The 25,099-nt window shown below is 45.2% G+C and overlaps 1 protein-coding gene across 5 annotated transcripts in view; it reads right to left on the bottom strand.

Annotated features, from left to right (window-relative positions):
* The window catches only part of Slco5a1 (solute carrier organic anion transporter family, member 5A1), a 129,180-nt gene that overhangs the window by 73,198 nt on the left and 30,883 nt on the right, over positions 1–25,099 (bottom strand). For 4 of the 5 annotated variants that reach the window (XM_039109745.2, XM_008763495.4, XM_039109744.2 and 1 more), the window contains 2 exon segments: positions 4,377–4,509; positions 1,509–1,720 (listed from right to left, as the gene is read on the bottom strand). In XM_039109745.2, coding sequence (XP_038965673.1) covers positions 1,509–1,720; positions 4,377–4,509 — 345 coding nt within the window. 5 annotated transcript variants of the gene reach the window in all.

The raw sequence follows: 25,099 nt of genomic DNA, 5'->3' as shown, positions 1-25,099 counted from the left end.
CATAGTTAAAATGCCGGAGTCCTTTCATCCTGAGCATTTGATAAGCACCATCCTGTACAATTTATATAAAAGTTAATTCAAAGAACTCAGGAAGTAAAACTGAAAACACTCATAGGCTCCTTAAACAAAGGTGGCTAACTGCCGTTCTATCAGTCCAAGACTGCCTACTTAGAAGCCATTTAAGTTGTCCAGGTTTTACATCGTTTAATCTAACTTTAATGAACTAGTTATCATTGTGTATTGCTACCACCACCACCATCACTTTCTGAAACACTGTCTAGATCTGGCTGGCTTAGAACTTAGAAACCCAGCTGGCCTCAAATTCACAGAAATCTCCCTGCCCTGGACCCAACCCTGGAACCACCCCTGGATCCACCCCTGGGCCCACCCTAGGATTAAAGGTGTGCTAAACTCATTGTTTTTAAGAGAAATAAAAATGAAAAAAAAAAAAAAAAAGACCAAGATAGTCCCTTCTACAAACATCTTTCTACCAGCACCCAGGGACAACTGATGGAGTCACCAAAGAGTAGTTAGTATTCCTTTCCAGTGAATTTTCATACTTACACAAGGATCGCCCTATACTACTGCTCTACTGCTTCCCTAGAACAAACTCTCCATTACACAGTGTAATTGTGGTGTTAGAATCAGACATCAGAATCTACAGCAAATGCCACATCCAGTTGCATGTGTCTTTGTGACCTAGAGCAGTAACCCTCAAACTTCCCAAAGGGTGGCCATTTCTTACATTATTTAATCTTGTTATCTCCTAGTAATTTTTGCAAAACACACTTGAGATGAATTGTTAGGGTTTTTGTCTGTTTTGGGGCTTTGTCTTTATTTTTCACTCTGTGTGTGTGTTTGTGTGTGTGTGTGTGTGTGTGTGTGTGTGTGTGTGTGTGTGTGCGCACGCGCACATGAGTGTCATGTGCCTCAAGGTAGGAGGACAGTCCTTGAGAATGTTTCTCTTCTTTCACCATGGGATCCAGAAATGGCTCTCTGGTCCTCAGACTATCCCTCCTTTTAAAGACTTGCAAAATATAAGCTTAACTTTGTCTTACTGTTGTCAAATTCAATAGCTAAAACCACTAACTTAAGTTTCTTTCTCAAAACCAGCTCACAGCACAATGAGTGTCGTGGCAGCTGGTCCAACATATCTGTCATTTTGTTTCGTTCTTATTTGTCCCTCTTCTCAACTGTCACTCTGTGTCACTGCCTCACCCTGCACTTGCTGTCCCACACCATCCCTCAAAGAGGTCATTCTCTCAAGTTTCTAAAGGGACATTTGCAGCCCTTCCTCTCAAATGCAGTCCTTATCTGGCCATCGAGCACCAAACACCTGTGGGGGACACTGGTGTGGAGTCACAGGGTTTGTGTTTTGGGGCCCGCTGAGAGTCAAACTCAAGACCTCAGCCCTCTATCGCTGAACCACACCTCCTTGGGCCCACACTTGGTGAGCACTGGCCTGAAGAACCATGCATACACTCACTCACACAAGAGAAATACTTTACCTCTGACATTCTTTCCAAAGCCCATTGAGGAAACTTTTTTGTTCACTTGCTCGCTTGTGTTTGATTTCTCCTTGATGATGTCATCGTCGCTAACAACATCGGCAGAAAATTTTTTCTTTTTCTTGTGTCGAGGTGGAAGCTTTTTTGGAAAAGTAAACATTGGGAATATCACAAGAAACATTGCAATGGCACAAAGAAGGAATCCACTCCACCTAAAAAATTGGGAAATGTCAGTTGTATTTATGGTTTCAGTTTGGGAGTTAAGAACAAATCAGAGAACGAGGGTTGTCAGGATAAAGTGCAGAGAGGTCATTTTAGCTTCATCAATTATAGGCAGAAGGAAACTGAAAAAACTGAGGAAGCAATGGTCATTTGCATTTCTGCGGTATGAATGGAAAAATTCATAATTATACTAGGACTATAGTGGCTGATATACCCAACAGCTTGATTAGGATGTCACACAAGAAATCTGAACAGCTATGGATCTGCTAACATGGTTATTTCTGCTATAGCATGCATTTCATACAGTTGGTTTTTTTTTTTTATTTTATTTTGCTTTCCTTTGTTTAAGCCTGAGTCTCGTGTAGCCCAAACTGGTCTCAGTTGGTTATTATTTCAGGGTGACGTTGACTACACTCTCTGCCTTCCTCTGCCTCCCTAGTGCTAAGATGACAGGCTTGAGCCACCACACCTGGTTACAAGAAATTTACCAGAACAGCAATGGACTGCCTCACACAACGCAATAGGCACCAGCACCCATTTTCTGAGACAGGCTTTCTCTGGGTAGCCTCAGCTGTCCTAGAATACATTCTGTAGACCAGGCTGGCCTCAGACTCACAGAGATCTGCCTGGCTCTGCCTCCCAAGTGCTGGGTTGGCACGTGCCCAGTTCACCTCTTTTTTTTTCCTTAAAAGAAAACAAATAACTCATAACAAAGGTGGTTTGTTTTTCCGTCTTTTTGATGCTGGCAATTGAAGCTATAACCCCCAACTGTACGTCCAGTGTGCATTTTTTATTGCTGATGGGGTTCAAATACTTTGCAAGTGCTTAAGCATGCATTGCTTATCCCCATGTATGCGGTCCTCACAGTCTTTAACAAGCATGTTGGACATCAAGACTTTCAGAGTTCATCATTTTACATGAAGGACTTAAAACCCGTAAGCCAGAGATGTAAGAAACAACCTTCCAGGAGTACAACAAGGTATACAGCCGAACTTGGATCTCATTTTGTGCTTTGTGTGCCAGACAGTTATCTAAGGGGTGTATAATCGCCAATCTGGTGCTTGGGTCAGGGTAGGGAGTCAGAATTTTGCTCAATACATAAAATGAAAGAAATGGGTTTAAAATGGGTGGTGGGTATCTGTGTTGGGGAGCATAGCTAGGTCAACATGGCTGCGTCAGAGTCTGGCTGCTTGCAGGCCCTCATCAGTCACTGCCCACAGCACGCTCCATTCACCCTCTAGCCTTGAGTTCCCCAAGCCTCTCATATGGTCCCTCAGGGCAGTCATGAGTTGTGGCTTAGACACATGTGGATTGGACCGTCTTCACCACATATTAACTAAGGAATCTCAACTGGGGAACGCCTCCATCAGACTGATGTGTGGGCAAGTCTGTGGCCATTTTCTTGATAAATGATGAATGTGGAGGACCAAGCCAACTGCCGGTGGTTCCTCCCCTGAACATGTGGACCTGAGTTAATGAGGGGATGATTTTTCTTTTCAGTTGAATTTCTCATCTGAAAACAAGGCTTCAAAATGCTTCTGGGAGTCATCAAATATAAACAAGATGGTGCTTCTAACAGACCTAGTGAAACACCCACTCCAATCCAGCAGATGTGTGCAGTGGCCGATTTGGTTTTGTTCGTCATGTAGCTATGCTCCCAGACTAGATTCCCAGCCTTCCCTTAGGCTTGAATGGTGTGAGATTTCATGCAACCATTCAAGGAGCCCTTGTTTTTAACTCTTGAGAGGTTTATTTAATACTAATGTGCTGTGATACGGCATGGGTGCACATGTGTGGAGAGGGCGGAAAACAACTTTGTGGCAAGAGCTCTCTCCTTCCACCTTTCTATAGGGAGTGAATTCAGGGAGCTAGGCTCGCTCACCGAGCATCTTTACCCACTGAGCATGTCAGCCAGAATCATCCCTCCATGGTTTCCCCTTCAAGCTCCCACTTAAGAGTCTCTGCCTTGGCTCCCCTAAATGACAAACTATATACTCTGCAAACTGACATAAATCCTTCGTTCCTCCAATCCTTTGGTCAGTGTTTTATCACAGCCACAAGAGAGAACAGAAGATATTTTCTGGGTCACAGGTGCCCTCATCCTGCACTCTGCTTTGGACACGGTGACCCAGGCGCCTCTATGTTAGGTTCCTGCTGCTGCTCTGACGAGCTGTCACACATGGAGTGACTCACTCCAACAACACGCTGAGTCAGCTCCTGGTTCCGAGCCGTGTGTATCTACTGCACATCCCATATGCAAGCTGAAGGAGAAGCTGTCTTCCCTCCCTGACTTTCAGAGGCCCTGCCTGCATTCTTTTGTCCACAGCCCTTTGTCCATCTTCAAAATGAAATGCCAGGATTTCCTCTTAAATCAGCAGACCTCCTGAATCTGGCCGCCTCCCTCCCCCTTCACCTAAGATACCCTCTCCCACAAAATCCTCAACTTTAACCCTCTCTACAAAGTCCTCTCATCACATACGGCCCCATGTTCATAAGCTCTGGGGAAACTATTCTCCCTACTATCTATCACAGGTAATGCCCAGCAAGCTTCTGTTTCCCTTTTTGCTGGGGAAATTGTAACTGTGGAGTAGTAGTGGCGGGCCATCTCTAGTAAGACGTGAAATAGAAAATGTGGGAAACACTCACCAGTTTCCGATGAAACGAGGGTCATTCTGATCAAGGAGAACGGGATTTCTGGGATCCACATAAAAGCCAATGAGTAGCCCACCTAGTAAGTATCCCACTGCAGGGCCAAGTGCACCCATGACGTACATGATGGCTGAGGAGACAGAAGGGGAAACGGGACAGATAGCAACGTTCCACAAACCTTACATGTCACCGCCGTACTCAGTGGCTATCTTCTGAGATCTCATGCTGACAATTGTCTTCAGACCTTGCCCTTACTGCAGGGCCCCCCTTGCCTTCCTTCTGCATCAGGGCCACTTGAACAAGCTCGAAGTTGCTTCCGCTTTGGATTTCAAAATACGAGTATCCAAGCCACACCACTAAGTTAAAGCTTCTCTTTCTATCAGCATACGTTGATTGTATATAAGAATGTGTTTCATTGTGGCACTGTCACCCACATGTATGATATGTTTATATCATATCCGTAGCCTTAACTCGCTTCCTTTTATGCCATCCCCCTCCTCTTCCCACGTAGTCCCTCCTCTGCCTTCTTGTCTTTCATTTTTTTATGATTTAGCAAGTTTCATCATGGTTGCTGCGTGAAAAATTTAAATCCAATTTTTGGAAAACCTAGGCTAGTTACTGAGGCCATAGTGACTAATCAAAAGAAAGGAAAGGAGAGGGGAAAGGAGGCAGAGGAAAGGAAGGATTCTCCAAGAAGAAAAACAGTGGGTGTCATTTGTCACAGCTGGGACATTCTAGCAAGATGACAAATCTAGGGAGAGGGGGCAGAGTTATCCTGAAGGCTTGATTCAGTTGAACTAGCAGGCAACGGGCAGCCATTGTTCAAGTGTCCACCACCAATGTTACTAACTACCATTCCAGAATCAAATGAGGTTTCAGAATGCATTTGGTTCGTTGCTAATTGAGGAAACTTACTTTAAAAAGGGTAAATATCTGTAAATGACATTATTCGGAAGGTCTATGTGGAAGCCGTCAACCACAGAAAAGAGTTTGTTAAAACCCGTCTACAGAGCTGGGTGAGGATGTCTCACTGTACACAGATCAAAAAGGCAGTTTCTGGATTCAAAAAAATGTTTGCCATTAGAATGGATTTGTGGCACAACAACAAAAAAGAACAAGGTTATTAGCATTATTTTGCTAGGGTTGTGAGACAGGGAGGTGTCCCAGGCTAGCCCTGACCTGGTGCTCTTCTTGCACCAGCCTCCAGGCTCTGATGGCACCAGAGCATGCCTCCGTTTCTGCCTCTGCTCCATCTACCCACATTGCTCTTTTCACTTCTAAAATCTAAAATTGTGAAATGCCAAATTGGAAGTCTTGAAGTGGGATATGGAATTCCTTGAAAGTCACTGAAAACCCCGGACCCATTTTCGCCTGCTAAACTTCATCTTTGATGACAGATACCTCGACATTTTCAAGTCACTGCTGCGTGAACAGACACCGGTGTTAACCATTTCTCACTTTACCTCTGTCATCCATGTGTAACCACCAGAGAGATGGGATGTTTAAGCACCTAACCTTCAAACAGCGTGTCAGAGAATTATCAGTGGCTTCACTTGACTCCATGTCGACACCTGAATGCATTTTGATCCCATCACTACTCTTAAAGCACGGGCACGACCAAGGCTGCGATTTAATCCTTTCCCTCACCTTCCACACCGTTACAAATGTACGTCGTGGTGCTTGTTTTACAGAGTCGTCCACTATTACACACAGGACAGCTGTGCCTCCATTGCCCACGCAAGTCCAGAATAGAGGCAAGCCTCGTGTAAGTGATACCTTCCCAGAAGCATGTTTCTCGTGTATAAAATTAGGACTTTGACAAACACTTGATAACCTCCCTGCCTACAATCTCCTGTGTCAAGCAAAGATGCAAAGCCCTTCTTTGAGGTTTGGGTATTCTGGTATGCACAGGAAGGGAAAAGGTTTACAGTGCTGAGCAAGCCACACCCACATAGAACTTAACCCTGTAATGAGGCCAAACTGGACATGAGCCATCATCCCCAAACAGATCTTCTGGCGTGAAAGAGACTATCTTTTTCACACAGACCTGGAAGGGGTACTGTGGTTCCGAGGTTTACACCTGGGCACAGTGGCATGTGTGTACAGCAACCCCACACAGTCACCCAGCAGATGGAGCTCTCATCAGACAACACTCACCAGAAAACCTCAGCTACTTTATAAACTAGAAATGAAACGTTCAAAATTCAGTGATATAATGTCTCTCTGCCCCTCTTCCACAATGGTTCCTGAGTCCTAGAGAAGGGGTGATGCCCCTTCACATTCGTTGGTGGCTGAGCACTCTGAGACCTTGGAGTAAGCTTCCCTAACCCTGTAACTCTTGCAGTCTACATGACTTCAACCAAGTGCTCCATGGGAGATGAGGCCAAGTTCTCCTATCAACACAGGATGGAACCTGGTCCCTTTCACAATTGTTGTGGCCTTTGAGTGTCAGGGTTGATGAACCTGGGAAGGCACTGCTGTAGGTGTGGTCTTGTTGGGACATGGAGGCCCTGAACTCCCTACTTAGGCCTCTGCTTTTCAAGCCCTTTCTTCCTAAAGGAAGGAATTCCAAACGAGTTCCTGTTTTCCAGACTGAGGTTTTTCTGGAGAGAGGTCTTGGCCTCCAGGTACGTCTCCTACTGCCCCAGTACAAAAGGCAAGGTTTGTCTTCATTGTGCAAAGCTCTTTAATAATTACCTTGACCTTGTCCTCAGCTACCTCCAACTTTTGATTGGCTCATGCTGCTTTCTTTGCCAAAGTACACACTTTTCACAACTCTCTGTTCTACTCACTGTACGTTTGGATTGAAACAGTTTTACCTCAACAGATTCCAAAGTTGTATTGTCTTAAAACTTCCTCTGTGGGAGGTAGAACAAAGTCTCAGCAATTAACTGCTCCCATGGTGGAGGGGTTAAGTAGAATGGTGCTTCTCTCCCATGTTGCCCACTAGGGGAACAGCTAACTTCTAAATCTAAGGTCTCTAAAGAGGACTGATCATCCAGACACTGGTTCACCTGCTCTTGCGTGGCCTTGGAGACCTCAGGAGAGACTAGGGAAAGAAGCACCATCACCTGTGGCCACACCCTCCTGAACTTCCTCAACCCCTGTCCAGTTGTCATTCCCATTTCAAGAAGAATTTAAAAAAAAATCCCTCCTTCATCACAAAACCCCTGGTCTGCATTGAAGGAGTCGCAGACAAGGTCGTTCAGGTGAGTTGATTCCAAATCTGTGGTGTAGCTCTTTGAATTCTACAGCTCCTGTCAGATTCTTCCGCCCACCTCTATACCCAGTCCTGAATCACAGGAAGTGATTCCAGAGTTCCCGGCAGCAGTTAGCTATCTAGCCATACACCTTGTGGGGTATGGGAAACTGAGTCGTCCAAGCACAATCAAAAAGATTCCAGCACCATGTCGGCCTTCAGAGGAAGGCCCATGGAAGGAAGACTTTCTGGCTTCATACCTTAGTACTGAATAAGTCACTCCTTCGGCTGCTTCCTCTTTGAGAAGGCACTGGGGCAAGCCAGAGCCATTTGACAAAGGGTCTCCCAGTGAAGAAACACATAGAACTGATTCAAGGTGCATTAAATAGACGGGACATCAACAATATGTTGAGGACTGGAGAGGAGGAAGGATTTGTTGTAATAAGTCAAGAGAGGAGACTTTTTGAAAGGGTGACTTTTGGCCTAAGCCTCTCAGGATGTAGGCAGGACCATGCATGGTTAAAGGCACAGAAGTCCGGAAGTGTGCTTGGGAAACTGCAAGTACTCGTGGTACTTTGTCTGTGGCAGATAAAACTGGAAACACCCAGAAGACCTGAGAATAAGACTGAAAACTGTGGTAAGTTCATACACTAGAATACTGCTCATCAGTCTTAAAGAATACATTACATGCCGAAACACGGAGACATTTCAAAATCTCAAATGCAAGATGGTGAATACTACTACCTATCCCAGGCCTCATCCTTAGACACAGGCAACAGTGAGAGGAAACTGACAGATCCTCTCCCCTGAGGGCAGTGAGAGCTACCCGTGCCAGCAGCAGCTTCTTCAGCTGTGCAGTGTCCTGTGGAAATACGATTTCCATTTGACTCTGGAGGAGTAAGTCTCTTTCTCTGGGCAATGGAGAGCAGATGTCAACACCTAGGTAGGGGACTCAGACATAGTCCATGGCATCTCCATCTTTCCCTGCTTTGCTATGTGAAGTCTGTGGAATTCTGAGAATCCGGAGTACCATGTGGCTGCCAGAGATCTCTCTGTCCAACTCGTTCCTGCAGCGTCCAGAGCCTGAGCACTCAAGGACACTTTCCCTTTCCCTCACACTCGGCTTGTTTATGGGCAGAATTCATCAAGAGAACCATTACCCTCAGCGAGGACATCCTTTTCTCCTGCCTACTGAGTCTCTACAGCCTCTTCTTCTGGTCAAAGCAAACCCATTTCCTTCCAGCACACACACCCTACTCATCCATCTGATCATCCCAGCCTGTCCTACACTAGACCATGTCCTGCATGATTCACTGGTGGCAGGTGACCAAACCAGGCCAGTCAGATGCTGTCCTCAGCCCAAAGATTCCCTCCATGTCCATATGACTCAGTCCCAGACTTCTCCAGAACGCCATTTAAACACCACTCTACAAGGCAGCCACGGCTCCCAGTAGGGTCTGCAGAGTCTGATGGCAGCCCGAGCTATTGCCCTGCCTTTCAGAATTTCCTTCAACACACATACATGTGGCATGTACTTGTTGATCTCTTGGCATCTGCCTCTCTCTCAGGAATGTTCTATGGGACCAGGGTCTATATTCTTCATTTCCAATGGATGAGGAGTACCAACCATAAACCAATAAAGATGAGTTGAATGGAGACAAGAGGGACACTTGAATCTTGAGTGAGTAAATATAAGCAGTTGGACGCTCACCCTTACGACAGAGTCTGTTTTCTGGGGACCCCTGTCTGTCCTTGAACACCTTCTAGTTCTCCTCTCATCCCAGAGTCTGTGACTTACAAAGTTGGTCCCTGTTATTTACAGCCACAAAGCCCTCAGTTTTGCCTTTGCCTGGCACGAGTCATCACCCCCCGTAGCTGGAGTTTCTTGGGACCTCACAGCCTCCTTGTAACTGGACTGGATTGCCACACAAACACCTGAACTTGATCTTTTATTTATCAGTGTTCACATCTAAGCTGACCCCTGCCCCCAATATCCCTCTACCCTCTGCATACGTCTCCCTACAATCCCACGAACCAGAACTTACTTTCTTAGCTGCCCCCTAGGACCATCGCTAACCTCAGGAACTGAGACAGACAGTGGATTAGCTATAAATGTGAGTTGGGTCCAGGCTCAGAATCTAGAACCATGCCATGGACTTGTGTTCTATATGCATGCCTAAGGTCCCCAAATGCCTATTGATCCTGGCATGGGACACAGTGATGGGAGGACACATGTCATATGTACTTAGTGGCACAGCTACTGAAGGTAGGACACAGGAAAAGTAATCCACACTCTACTCCAATATCACAGTATAACAGCTCTCGTTCCGATTACATTCAAGTTCCTGGAAGACTGCCAACATACTTCATTGTACCAGAGTGCCAGATTTAAAGAGAATATCCCTTCCCTCATCCCTTCCCCTCACCAGTACAGTGATAAGGGCCCTTTATTCTCAGTTATTTTGAGAAGTGATTTTTTTCCTTTTAGAAGATTCAATTACTTTGACACAGGCCTGACAGCAGAAGACCAGCTGCCACAGCAGCCGGCAACAGTCTGTCACCTGCTAAGGCATCCAGGGAGCATCTCAGGTCATGAAGGAGAGGGGCATGGGCCTTAAATAGATTCCTTGCTTTTTCTCCTAGCAGCAACCACTGATTTGCATTAAGAATCAATCATTCCATACCCATTTCTCCTACTGGGTCGCCCTTGTCCAGCCTTGATACGAGGGGAGGTGCCAAGTCTTATTGTAATTTGCTATGCCATGGTTGGTTGATATCCCTGGAAGGCCTGCCCTTTTCTAAAGGGAAACAGAGGAGTGGATGGTGGGGGGTGGGGAGGCTGGGGGAAAAGGACTGCGAGGAGAGGAGGGAGGGGGAACTGTGGTCAGGATGTAATATATGAGACAGACAGACAGACAGGAAGAAAGGAGGAAAGGAAGGAAGGAAGGAAGGAAGGAAGGAAGGAAGGAAGGAAGGAAGGAAGGACCATCCTATAGAAATATTTTCAAAGAAATCTGAAAATTACTTAGGGTATAACTTGTCCTCTCAGAAAGAATGTACAAGTGCATACAGGGAGATCCATTTGCCTTTAATTAGTCCTGGGGCCTAGAAGGAGGCTATTTCACGCACTGTGACTTTAAAGTATTAATGTGGCCACCTGCGAGTGTGCACAATTAGTGTCCTAGGACAGCCCCCAAGGATGGCTGTCAGGAAGGTTGAGAATTGTTAGCCCACACGGAACTAATCAAAACACTAGTGAGAAACATGACCACACATTACCAAAAGAAGAGAAAAATCAATAAAGTGTGAGGCTTGTCAGTGGCCTGCAAAGAGTAGGATATGTCAGCATTGAGGCACGTTAGAAACATCAGTGGACTGGTGATTCTCACAGGTTACTGGTGCAGGGTCAAGCTTTTAATGTTACTCACATAGGTAACGATAGATAGATAGATAGATAGATAGATAGATAGATAGATAGATAGATGATAGATAGATGAGTGGGAGGCTGGGTGGGTGGATAGATGGATGGACAGACGGATTTTGAGATAGGTCTCATGCATCCCAAGCTGTCTCAGTTCGCTGGAGAATTGAAGATAGCTTTGCAGTTCTGATGTTTGTGCTTGATTCACGCTGTGCTGAGGACTGAACCCAGGAATCCATACATGCCAGACTAGCACTGTACCGACTGAGATCCTTTCCCAGCCCAAAGACAATGTTTATCGGTGCATTCTGCATTTAGAAAGACAGATGACAGTAATAACAGAGAGACTGACAAAACACAGAGACATTGTGTGGCTACTAATTTTAATACTTATGAAAAAAGCTCTACACCTTGGGAAAATGCCTCCTTCTAAAGTGGGAATGAAAACAAAAAATACTTTGACAATGGGATCATAATTTTGCCAAAAACATACATTTAAATAGGAAAAATTGCACTTTTTAAAAAAAAAAAGCTCATAGAACTAATGAGCAAGTTTGGAAAGTGTGAAAGACATAAGATGGATATTAAAAACAACTATAGTCAGCCCTGCCCCCTCCACTCGGCCTGGGAGCCATAGACAGAGCCTTATCTCCTGCTACATAGCACAGCATGGAAGGAGAAAGACAGACAGAGACCTGCCAAGCCCCAGACACCACAGACCTGCCCTCCGCAGCTCAGCACAGCACAGCACAGAGGACACACAGAGCCCCACCTGTCCCCATGCAAAGCTGCGTGCTGTGTGGGAGAGGAAGGAGGTCCACAGACTCGCCACCTGCCATGCCACAGCACTGTCATGCCACACCAGCAGGCAGTAGATACCTAGAGGGCCACTGGACACCATGGCGTGAAGCCCAGACAGAGGAGATTGGGTCCACCAGACACATGGCCCGCCTGTACTGGGAGCCGCTGAAATGTGCAAGCATGTGGTGGGCAGATGGCAGACAAAGAGAAGTAGAGCAGCTCAAGCTTGTGGAGAGAGATGGAACTGGAAAGGAGAGGGTGGAGGAGAACAGCCTGCTGTGAGTAGCCAGCGCTGCCACCCGAGGCCACGGCGAAGTCCCAACCCTCTGAGGGTCATGTCTAGGTTCAGGGTTATGTTAGTGTCCATGGCTCCTATTGGAACATACAGAACATGGCATGTCCCTGGTCTAGGCAGCTACCAGGGACCATGTGGATGTCTAGGCGCAGTGCAGAACTGTCTCTACCCCTCACTGGAAGGCAGCACTCAGGAGACCACACCCTGCACCTCGCCTTGGCAGCAGAGAACTGTCTCTAGTGTCAGGGGTGTGATGAGTCAGCCCCAAGGAGCCCACCGCTTTACCATCTGCCACAGTCAGTAGAGATGGCCACAGGGTCTAGAGAGCAGGAGAGCTGTCCCTGCTCCTCCATGGCTGTAGCACTCAGGAGAGCTGTCCCTGCTCCTCCATGGCTGTAGCACTCAGGAGAGCTGTCCCTGCTCCTCCATGGCTGTAGCACTCGGGAGAGCGGGCCCTGGCCCTGGAGCTGGACAGTGGAACTGGCCGATGGCAAAGATGCTAGGGAGGCTGTGAGAGCAGGAGACCTTGCCCAGCTCCTTACCAGCTGCAGCACTTGGAAAAGCAGACCCTACACCTTGACTCTGTGGGTTCAGGGGAGACAGCCACACGGGCATAAGAGCACGGGAGCTGACCCTGCCCTGATGGCATTGGGTGGCCTGGCAGGGACAGTGCTGAAGAACTCACCCTGGTGTTGCAGATACGGAAGAGCCGGTGGGCTGAACCGCTCAGCTCCCACTCAGGCACACATCCAGGGCTTTGAGTTGGCCCACTCCAAAATCTACATCACCTGTGAACTGTTGGGACACATGAAAGGGCTGTCCTACCCCTCCAAAGCTGCAGGATCCCCATGACACAGGGCGACAAAGGATAATCAGGAGGAATCCTAGCAAGGATCCAATACTGATGGTGTCACAGAATCCAGAGACCTCTGATTCTCGAATCACACCAGTGACTCACTCAATGAAACTGTGCAAGGCAAGATGTGTGGGCAGAGGGGTGAACAGTGGGACAGAGTGTGACCATAGTACAGCTTCCACAATGAAATATTTTGTATGCTCTGTTTTGTTTGTTGTGTGTGTGTGTGTCTCTGTGTCTGTGTGTGTGTGTGTCTCTGTGTCTGTGTGTGTGTGTGTGTGTCCGTGTGTCTGTGTGTCTGTGTTATATGTGTTTATTTTGGAGAGCGAGTAGCAAGGGCAAAGGGCAGACAAAAGGGGCTGGGGAGATGAGTGAGACTGGGGCACATGATGTGAAACTCACAAAGAATCAATTAAAAGTTTAAAAAGACACCAACTGTATTTCTATATATACACAATGGTTCGGAGTTCAAAACAATACTGTGAACAAAAGCATCAAAGATATAAACATTCAAAGCATATTGGCAAATGTGTGCATACATACATACATACATATGTATAAAATGATATATACACACATATATATGTATACACAGCCATACACATGGGGGTGAAGAGATGATCGATGGGTAGAATTGTATTCCGCACAAGCCTGAAGACCTGAATTCGAATTCCTGGAACCTGATGAAAAGGTCAGAGGCAGTAGCATGCTTTTATACTCCCAGCACTCTACAGTCAGGTGGGAAATGGAGACTCGTGATCTGGCCTGAATTACCTAGCAAGAAGAAACCAGAGGTATCCTGCTCAAAACCAAGGTGGAAGGGGAGAAACAACTTCTGAAATCTGACCTCTGGCCTCCATGTACCTACACTGCCACACACACACACCATGTATACACATAATAATAACATTATAGTAATAGGAAATCTATAAACACAGACATACATATAATGTAGAGATAAAACATTTGCAACATCTTTTTGTTGAAATGTACAAACACTTGAGAGAATTTAAAGAAAATTCAAGCAAGTGGAAAAGTCGTACACCTTATTCGTGGCTTGGAAAGTCCAGTGTTGTTAAGCCATAGATTCTCACAAACTTGCTATCTTGGTTATGATGAAGACGCAGTTCTCACCTCAAGGGAAATAAGAGATGTTATTTGGAAGCCAAATGTAAGCATCATGGACTTAGCTTACCCCAAGTTCTATGCTCCAACATTAACTTACGGTAACGAACAATAAACTCATAAATCAAGACCCTTTCAAATATACTGGTTATACATATAGGGGGCCTATAGCAAGAAGGGGAGAACTCTGCTATAGGCCTTGGGTGCTGTCTGACAGAACTCCATCCCTTTGATTAGTGGGAAACTAAGGTTTTGTTAATACACCCCAAAGGGTTTCTTTTGTTTTGTTTTTAAATGTTAGCCATAACGCTCAGCAGGATTTTAGGTCCAACACAGAGTGGGAAAAATAATGGCTAGGTTAAAGATGGCCCCAAATCCATTGTAATTAGGCTCTGGAGCTGCAACATTCAACCTCCCCACATCACTGCACTCTGACCAGTCAAACAACCTTGCGGACAGCTCCTCTTCGGGATTCCCACTCACAGGAAGAACAACCTTCACTGGATTTCTGGTGTGTCCTTTATTATTTCTCACAGTTTTAGTTTTTCAATTAAAAAAAAACAAAGACCCTGAAACTGTTGCCTATTTTCAGCCATGTGAAATGCGGCCTCTTCTCTGTGCATATGAAGCCTGTCAACCTAGTGGCCTCGTTTAACCTGTAGCTCGGCAGAAGCCCGTGGCACACAGTGGGCGTGCGCTTGCTCACTGGGAAGCGAGCAGACAGTATTTGGAAAGCAATCCTCCAAGTTTCCGTATCCACCGAACAATCATGGGGACGTCTCTCGGGCCAAGCCATTACCCTAAAGCAGGAGCTGGCAAACTACCAAACAGATCCAGCAAGTGGAGTTGTACTGAGATGCAGCCATACAAATCCATTTGCATACTGAGGTCCCTTTTCCATATCACAACAGCGGAACTGGGTAGTTGTGACAGAAATAGGGTAGCCCACAAAGCCTTAAATAGTTGCTGTCTGTCCCATTATAGAAAGCGCACGCTGTCCTTTACAGGGAAGAAGAGCATCCAATGAGCGTCTGCGGTGCTCTCAGTATCAGCTGTGTTTGCACTCACTGCTTCTTCTCAATTTGGCCTCCAATACACTTGTAAGTTGTGGTTATAACTCACGGAGGTTTGAGCGAACGTTCTCTACATGCATTACTTAAAACACCCCCCCACACACACACACATGTACTTTTCTATTTTCGAAAACGTTTTAAGACATAGTCTTACTACATACAGCCCTAGCTAGCCTGGAGTTCAATATGTAGATGAGGTGGCCTTGAATCACAGAGAGATCCACTTGCTTCTGCCGCCAGAGTACTGGGATTGAAGGGTTATTCCTCCACACCTAGCTTACTTGTTATATGTTTAATAGGCAAACTCATGTAGGAGGAGAATGTCTACATGTGGCCAGCCATGGTGGTGTAAGCCTAAAAGCCCAGCACTCACTCGGGAAAGGGAACCACACAGAGGACATGGCCAGCCTAGGCTGCACTGTAGGAGCCTGCCTCCAAAAAGAACTATAATTGTAAAATGAAAGGCAATTTGCATAAAAAGAAAACTCATTGGTTAATTCAATATTTACAGGGGTAGCAATTTCTCTAACGTTCAAACTTATACTCCACACGATACCTTCGAGCTGATCTAAACAGCAGTTGATAACGTATCATTTCTATAGGAGTGATATGATAACCACTGCTCAGAGATCATCTTCAGAAGCTTCACTAAACACAGCCCCATCCCAGCCAACACCTATAACTTTTATGGAAAGGGATTATTTTTCCCAATTTAAAAATTTTAAAGATCAATTCCTGTCTGAGGAATAATAATAATAATAACAACAACAACAACTGATAGTAACCAGTTACCACAGCTAGAGGGCTTGCCCAGCACCCGTGAAGTCCTGGGTTCCCTGCCCAGTACCCCATAAAACTGGGCATGGTGATGTATGCTTGCAACCCCCGCACGGCACGGAAGATGTAGGGCTGAGTGATCAGACGTCCAGAAGATCAGATCATGGCACCAAGCCCTAGGGAAGTTGAGACAGCATATAGCGAGTGGTACAGCCTTAGAACTTGGACAACTCCTCTCCAGACTCCATTTAGGACCCAGTGCCTTCGAACTGTACAGAAAGTGACAGAACCTTAATGCAAAGCAGGCTTCATGTCTGTTTGACTGAGGAAAGTATGAGAGATGGAATTTTCTAAATATTTTTGGAACTGCGAGCAGAAGAACTAATACGAGCATTCTCAAGGGAAAGGAAGCTCATTCAGGTTGCTATCTCCCATTCCATCACTAATTGGCTGCCATGGGAGGGCAGGAAAAGACACATTAACTGAAAAATGCATTCTAAGTATGTTGTGTGACATTTTCTCTGGTAATTACAGGGAAGTTGCAGCAGCAGCTCGCACTGGCTGTTTAACTTATCTCTTGGGAAGAGTAAGCCACTGCCAGGAAGCGCCTTCTAGGTAAACAGGCACAGAGTGGCCCAGCAGTCCCCTTGGGCATCTGAAGAAGCACCATCTCCATGGCAACACCTAAGCACTAGTGGCATGAGGTCATATGCAGGTGTTGCTACCTAAGGCAGGTAGTCAAAGTCTGCAGCTATTGCAGGGATGCAGTGTGATTCTAAAAGGGAATGTTGGGCTTTATAACTTAATAAAGATAATCAGACTTTAGATGTATCTTCTCAGTTAATCTTCAGAACAGCACATGTGAACGGTGCTTTAACTATTCCAAACTGAAGCACTTTCCTGTGTGAGCACTTCTCCGTGTTAGGATCTAACAGTAAGAGTGATTTTTTTTTTTTTTTTGGTTCTTTTTTTCGGAGCTGGGGACCGAACCCAGGGCCTTGCGCTTCCTAGGCAAGCGCTCTACCACTGAGCTAAATCCCCAACCCCAAGAGTGATTACTTTTATATACAAATTTGCCTAAGCTAACACTCCCAATTTTTTAGCATTTCCTAGTGATGGAGTAAAGCAAATATGGCAAATGACCGAACTAATACCTGGGATTTTATTTTAAAGTAAAAGATAAGGGTAGGAAGGTAGCTCTGCTGGGCGAATGCTTGCCTAACATGTGCAAAGCTCTGATTCAATCCCCAAGTTCATTCTTGTACACACAGTAAGTCCCCAGTCAGCCTGGGATACATGTCTCAAAGATGCGTGATTAAAATATCGTTCAGTATTCTAGGGTCAATGACCACTCAATCCCATATTTAGGTGGCTCATAAGAACGCAGATGTCCATGTAAGTCTAAGATGATCGTGTCGGTCTCTTTGGGAGACTAGCTCTGTGATCCCAGAGAAGTTACTCAATCTCACCGATGTCCCTCCTGGTCTATTAATGCTGGGTTATGATTTATCTGCTTCTGTTAGAAGCAAAGCACAAAAGAACACCCAAAGTGACAGTGATGTGGTAAGGCCATTCTTTTCGTAAAAAGGGTGTGCCAAAACTCACACGAGGCCTTCCACACTGTCAGCCAACATGGTCCCCATCTTTTATTCCTGATCTTGGTGGTGAACTTGCTCACATCCTATTGGTGGAATGGTTGACTTCACAGTCTAACATGATTGGCTAATCGGTGTGAGGGAAAGTTGAGGAAATACGAGTTAGTTGGACCAACTATCTTAAATTTAAAAAGCAAGTTCATTCCTCACACTTGCAACAGGTACAGATGCAAGAAAGTGGCGTAATGGAGAGGGGGTCCTGAACATTCACTATGTGCTCAGTCAGTATCATAATGATTGTTTCTGTTGCGGCTTCAATTATCACCCCAACTCCACAGTTACTGTCTGGGTCTGTAAACAACCTTAGAGTATGTTCGGGGCCATCAAAGAATGATGACAATTGTGGCGGTTTGAATGGTTAGCCCATAGGAAGTGGCACTGTCAGGAGGTGTGGCCTTGTTGGAAGAAGTGTGCCACTGCGGGGGTGGGCGTTGAGGTCTCATATGCTCAAGCTGTGTCCAGTGTGGCTCATTTTTGCCCCCTGCAGATCAAGATATAGAACAATGGGCTCCTCCAGCACCATGCCGCCTGCACACTGCCATGCTTCCCACCATGATGATGATGGACTACGCCCCAATTAAATGTTTTCCTTTATAAGAGTTGCTATTGTCATGGTGTCCCTTCACAACAATAGAAACCCTAACTAAGACAATAAACAATGGCATCTACACATTTCAGGGTCAAGTGTATTTCATCATTACCAAAGTCTGTGGATGTGGAAATTACATATCTGATTGTGTGGAGGGAGCATTTTGCTCTGGTCATAACGAGATGCCATTCTCAGACCATGCTCCTGTTGCCATAGCAACTAGACTGGGCTAATAGAATAGTAGCCAGGTCTTTGATAATGGTAATAGGGCTATAGACTCTCCCTAGGGGAAGTCAGGAGACCCTGCCTGGGATTCCAGCCTCTCCTCCCCCGACCCCACTGCAAATGATCCAGGAAATACAAGTAGAAAACTGATTAAAAGCTGGATTCCTTGAAGCAGTTTCTATGCAACCACAGTCTCAAAGGGCTGAGACTTTACCATAACATGCTTCTGTAAGTAATCCCTCACCCATATGTAAGAAAAACTCACCAAGAAATTTGGTTAAAAAAATGTTTTTGGTCTGTTGTTGGAGCCCATCTGTGGTGACATTTTCTTGTGTTGACTTAGGAAAAGTTAATGCAGCATCTGTGTGATAAAGTAAGTCATGCTTTTTTGTAGAGAGAGAGAGAGAGAGAGAGAGAGAGAGGGAGAGAGAGAGAGAGAGCGCTTGTGGTCTATGTACATACTCAAAATGAATGTCAGTCGAGTCTGGGGAAATGACTCAGTCTGTAAAGAGCTTGCCATGCAGGTGCGAGGATCTGAGTTCAGATCTCCATGACACACACGTACACTCACACACACCCTTGTACTCATACATCAGGGAATAATCTTATAAGCTGTGTACTCTGAATGATGATCGTACCTCTGGGTGTGACCCCGGTGCCTAAGTCAAGCCACGTCTCTCTACAGCTCTCTGATACAGAAAGGCAGCAAGCAGTCTGTGCTGTGACTTAACATGTCTCAGTATCTGTTACCTGACCACTCCATGTTCCTTGTCACATGCATTATGCTAAGCTAAATCACATGTTGTGAAACTTTTTTACATCCCTAAAAGGTTATAAAAAATAAATTAAACTATAGAAAGAACCCTAGATGCTCTTTTGTTTTAGAGATCAGTCTTCAATTCCTCAGGGAGACCATTTGGAGATTTGATTCAGCAATGAAGGCTGTTCATTGAAAAGGCTCCTCTGGTTGAGCCTCCCCCCTCTCTCTTTGCAGCCAGCTATCTATCTATCTGCCTTTCTCTCCCCTCCCCCCCACTCCAACTTTCTCATTCTCACTCTTTATTAATTTTTCCTTATATTACGGTTAGAAGTTTCTCATGTACATGTATGCTTGTGTCCCATATACATGCCTGCTGCCTGTAGGGGCCAGAAGAGAGCCTGGATCTCCCAGACTGAAAACCTGTCATATTGGTGCTGAGAATTGAATCTGAGTTCTCTGAAATGACAGCCAGTGGTCTGACCATTGAGCTTCCTCTCCAGTTCCTCATCACTCTTAATAAAGTTTCTCTCCAGGCTTTAAAGGAATGCATGCCTTTGCTGTTGCTGCTGCTGCTGCTTCCTCCTCCTCCTCCTCCTTGTCCTCCTCCTCCTCCTCCTTGTCCTCCTCCTCCTCCTCCTCCTCCTCCTCCTCTTCCTCCTCCTCCTCCTCCTCCTCCTCCTCCTCCTCCTCCTCCTCCTCCTCCTCTTCTTCTTCTTCTTCTTCTTCTTCTTCTTCTTCTTCTTCTTCTTCTTCTTCTTCTTCTTCTTCTTCTTCTTCTTCTTCTTCTTCTTCTTTAGACAGGTTTTCTCTGTGTAGCCTTGGCTGTCCTGGAACTCACTCCATATCCAGGCTGGCCTCAAACTCAGAGACTGCCTGCCTCTGCCTCCCGAGTGCTGCACCCCTGCCCCTGGCATGCTCCTTTTCTTGAGGACCCCATGTTTGTTGTGTTGTTTCCTCAAATGCACTCCTCCCACCTGTGAGGTCCAGTCATGGCTGAGAGACACTCTCATTCTCTTGGGGAATTTATGTCTCACACGGCTGTCACGTGCCCTCCAGACACACCGCTGCTGTTATTTTCTCTTCTAATTAACAGTGCTGAGGTTATAATATACGGGTTAGCCAGGGATAACAAACCTCCCATTCTGATGGAAGGGGATGCTGGGGAAGCTGTGTTTGGGAACAGCCCTTCTCCCAACTTTGTGGGAACCCAAAATTCTTCTTAAAAATTCTTTTTTTTAATTGGATTTTTTATTTGCATTTCAAATGTTATCCCCTTTCCCGATTTCCTGTCCATAAACCCTCTATCTCCCCCCCCCCATTCTTCTATGAGGGTATTCCCCGAAACATCCACCCACCCCCTTCGAGCCTTGGCAGAACCAAGGGCTTCTCCTCCCATTGGTGCCCAACAGGGCCACCCTCTGCTACATATGCAGCTGGAGCCATGGGTCTGTCCATGTGTACACTCTTTGGATGGTGATTTAGTCCCTGGGAGCTCTAGTTCGTTGTTGTTCTTATTGGGTTGCAAACCCCCTCAGCTCCTTCAATCCCTCCTTTAACTTCTGCAATGGGGCCCCATTCTCAGTTCAAGGTTGGCTGTGAGCGTCCGCCTCTGTACTTGTCATGCTCTGGCAAAGCCTCTCAGGAGACAGCTATATCAGGCTCCTGTCAGCATGTATTTCTTGGTATCAGCAATATTGTCTGGGTTTAGTGACTGTATGTATATGGGATGGATCCCCAGGATAGACAGTCTCTGGATGACCTTTCCTTCAGTCTCTGCTTCAAACTTTCTCTTCTTATTTCCTCCTATGAATATTTTTGTTCCCCCTTCTAAGAAGGACTGAAGCATCCACATTTTGGTCATCCTTCTTCTAGAGCTAAAAAAGAATTCTCAACTGAGGTATATCAAATGGCTGAGAAGCACCTAAAGAAATTTTCAACATCCTTAGCAATCAGGGAAATGCAAATTCATTTGGAATAACAAAAAACTCAGGATAGCAAAAAATACCTCAACAATGAAAGAACTTCTGGGGGAATCAACATCCCTGACTTCAAGATGTATTACAGAGCAATAGTGATAAAAACTGTATGGTATTGGTACAGAGACAGGCGGGTAGATCAGTGGAATAGAATTGAAGACCCAGAAATAAACCCACACACCTATGGTCACTTTATCTTTGATAAAGGAGCTAAAACCATCCAGTGGAAGAAAAATAGCATTTTCAATAAATGGTGCTGGTTCAACTGGAGGTCAGCATGTAGAAGTATGCAAATTGATCCATTCTTTTTTTTTTTTTTTTTTTCGGAGCTGGGGACCGAACCCAGGGCCTTGCGCTTGCTAGGCAAGCACTCTACCACTGAGCCAAATCCCCAACCCCAAATTGATCCATTCTTATCACCATGTACAAAGCTTAAGTCCAAGTGGATCAAGGACCTCCATATAAAACCAGATACACTCAAACTAATAGAAGAAAAAGTGGGGAAGAGTCTTGAACACATGGGCACTGGGGAAAATTTCCTGAACAAAACACCAATGGCTTATGCTCTAAGATCAAGAATGGACAAATGAGACCTCATAAAACTGCAAAGCTTCTGTAAGGCAAAGGACACTGTCATTAGGACAAAAAAGCAACCAAGAGATTGGGAAAAGATCTTTACCAATCCTACATCTGATGTACAAAGAATTCAAGAAGTTAGACTCCAGAGAGCCAAATAACCATATTTTAAAAATGGATTACAGTGATAAACAAAGAATTCTGAGCTGAGGAATATCGAATGGCTGAGAAGCACCTAAAGAAATGTTCAACATCCTAGTCATCAGGGAAATGCAAATCAAAACAACCCTGAGATTCCACCTCACACCAGTGAGAATGGCTAAGATCAAAAACTCAGGTGACAGCAAATGCTGGCAAGGATGCGGAGAAAGAGGAACACTCCTCCATTGTTGGTGGGATTGTAAACTGGTACAATCATTCTGGGAATCAGTTTGGAGGTTCCTCAGAAAATTGGACATTGAACTGCCTGAGGATCCAGCTATACCTTTCTTGGGCATATACCCAAAAGATGCTCCAACATACAACAAAGACACATGCTCTACTATGTTCATAGCAGCCTTATTTATAATAGTCAGAAGCTGGAAAGAACCCAGATGCCCTTCAACAGAGAAATGGATACAGAAAATGTGGTACATCTACACAATGAAGTGATACTCAGCTATCAAAAACAATGACTTCATGAAATTCATACGCAAATGGATAGAACTAGAAAATATCATTCTGAGTGAGGTAACCCAATCACAAAATATCAAACATGGTATGCACTCACTGATAAGTAGATATTAGCTCAAGAGCTTGAATTACTCAAGATAAAATCCACAGACCACATGTAGCTCAAGAAGAAGGACGACCAAAGTGCGAATGCTTCAGTCCTACTTAAAAGGGGGAACAAAAATATTCATAGGAGGGGATATGGAGGCAAAGTTTGGAGCGGAGACTGAAGGAATGGCCATTCAGAGCCTGCCCCACCTGAGTATCCAACATATATACACCGCCACCAAAACTAGATAATACTGAGGAAGCCAAGAAGTGTATGCTGACAGAAGCCTGATATAGCCATCTCCTGAGAGGCTCAGCCAGAACATGTCAAATACAGAGGTGAATGCTAGCAGCAAACCACTGAACTAAGAACGGGGTCCCTGTTAGAGGTATTAAAGAAAGGATTGAAGGAGCTAAAGGGGCTTGAAATTGGAATAACAGGTGATTCCGAATGACCATCCTTGTGCTAGGAATTGAACCTGCATCTTCTGGAAGAGCAGCCAGTACTCTTAACCACTAAGCCATCTCTCCAGCCTCTCCAGTTGATTTTTGATGGTCAATCTTCATCGTCAGTTTGACAGGATTCAGAATCACCTGGGCCATGCCTCTGGGAATGTTTCCAGAGGAGTTTAACTGAGGAGGGAAGTCTTGTTGTAAGACCCCATAGTGGCCTTACCTCAAGAGCGCAACCCACAGAGCACAGATTAACAAAGTGACCGCTACAATAGCATGAGGTTTTTTATTCCACATACATGGGGTTGCTCATCCACTAAGGGAGAGGCAACCTTGAACCCAAAAACTTTTATTTAACACACAACTTTTATTCATTACAAAGGGCAGACTTCAGCAACAGGGTTAGCTGGCCATTCTCATTGGTAGGTAGTACACAGGACAAAGGATCTGGTCAGGTATTGGCTGGCCTGCTCAAGGGGCTGTTCTTGGCTCAATTAGTCACTTTTCTTGTCCAGCCCTACACCTGGCCTTGGAGAATCACTGGGAAAGGGCTAAGTTGGCACATCCCTTAGAGGGGGGTGGTGAACTGGGTGGTCAGGCAGGGTCAGGATGACAACTTGCGGTTGTTCTCGGAATTTACCACAGGGAGGGGTAGGGGAGCTCTTTCCGAGAACAGTTGTTATTGTTTTGTCTTAGTCAACTTAGTCAGAATCTTGATCACCAAAACTTATTTCATATCGCTGGACATCTTGACCACCAGATGTATTTCTCAAAACCTTGTTTACAACTTTGTTTCTCATATCTATGAAACTATATTTCTTCAGTCTCACCCTGAACATCATCCCCAGGATAAGATCCCAACCTAATAACAAGGGGGAAAGGAGACTGCAGGCTGAGTCCAGTGCTCACCTCTCTTTGCTTCCTAACCAAAGTGTAGTATGGCCTCATGGTCTGACCACCATACTTTCCCCACCACTCTCAGACTGTGAACCAAAATAAACTGCTACTTTTCTTTTCCTCACGGCAACAAGAAAAGCAACTGTCGTACTGGATAACTGACAGCCTAAGGTGTCCTGTGGTCACTGCCAAATACTGGTTCTAATAATACCTAAAGGCAGACTTGGAGGCAGAGCAAAAGGCAAGGCATTAGTGAGCACTTACGAAGTGCCTTCACCACCATTCGCATTTTCTTAATTTATGTTATGTTTTTATTTTTTATGTCACATTTATCTATTCAATGTGTGTATGTGCGTGTGTATGCATGTGTGTATTGAGTGTGTAGGTGCACAGGTACCATCATGCACATATGGAAGACAGAAGAAGTTCTTTCACTCTGTCAGTCTTGGGGAAATCAATCATTTTTACCCCAAGGCATTATACTGATATATTATAAATGTAAGTATTCACACTTCACCATGTTGCCTTCTGTGTGGTCTGAATACATCCATGAATGAGCTAATACCTTAAACCCAACAAATACCAAAATCAAATGATAAAAAAACAATCAGCCAACCTCCCAACAGGAAGAAACAATCTGTACAATGGGCAAATCGCACATGAGGGACGTTAACCCTAAGCCATTGTCTTCTGTACAGAAAATCCTAAATTATCACAGAAGCAGTTATAATCGTCATAGCAAAATTATCTTAGGGGTGCTTTTGTGAATTTGTGGTGTTAACATTTTCCAGTTCGCTCACAGGCTTTCTCAAGCTCTTGGGGACATTTCCAGAATAGACTGAGCGCAAAGCATTAATTCTGAGAGCTGGTTAGAGAGAATAGAGCTGTCATGTAATATTTAACAGTTCAAAATGGGACATTAACAGTTCTAAAGGTGCCTAAAGAGCGTATAAAAATGTCAACCGTGAGCACCAGGGTTTGCTCCTGGGAAGAAGCGCCAAGAATGGCCTGAATCAGGCAACATCACTGACCAAGGTAGCACCTCTATCCATCTTAAACATTTGTAACACAGAGATGCTCTCTGTTTCATTAACTCCTCAACCCAGACAATCCCCTTCAGCTACTTTCAACAAACCTCATCAGCGGCAAATATGGCGCCAAAGGGTGGGGGAACACTTACTACAGGGACTTAAAAATAAGTCTAAGCCGAACATGATAGGAGGCGGAGGCAAGCAGAGGTCTGTGAGTTCGAGGCCAGGCTGGTCTACATAGTGAGTTCCAGG

The sequence above is a fragment of the Rattus norvegicus genome, chromosome 5 (assembly GCF_036323735.1).
Source record: "Rattus norvegicus strain BN/NHsdMcwi chromosome 5, GRCr8, whole genome shotgun sequence".
NCBI lineage: Eukaryota > Metazoa > Chordata > Mammalia > Rodentia > Muridae > Rattus > Rattus norvegicus.
Note: the sequence above shows the minus strand (reverse complement) of the source record. Positions and strands in the feature narration are given on the sequence as shown.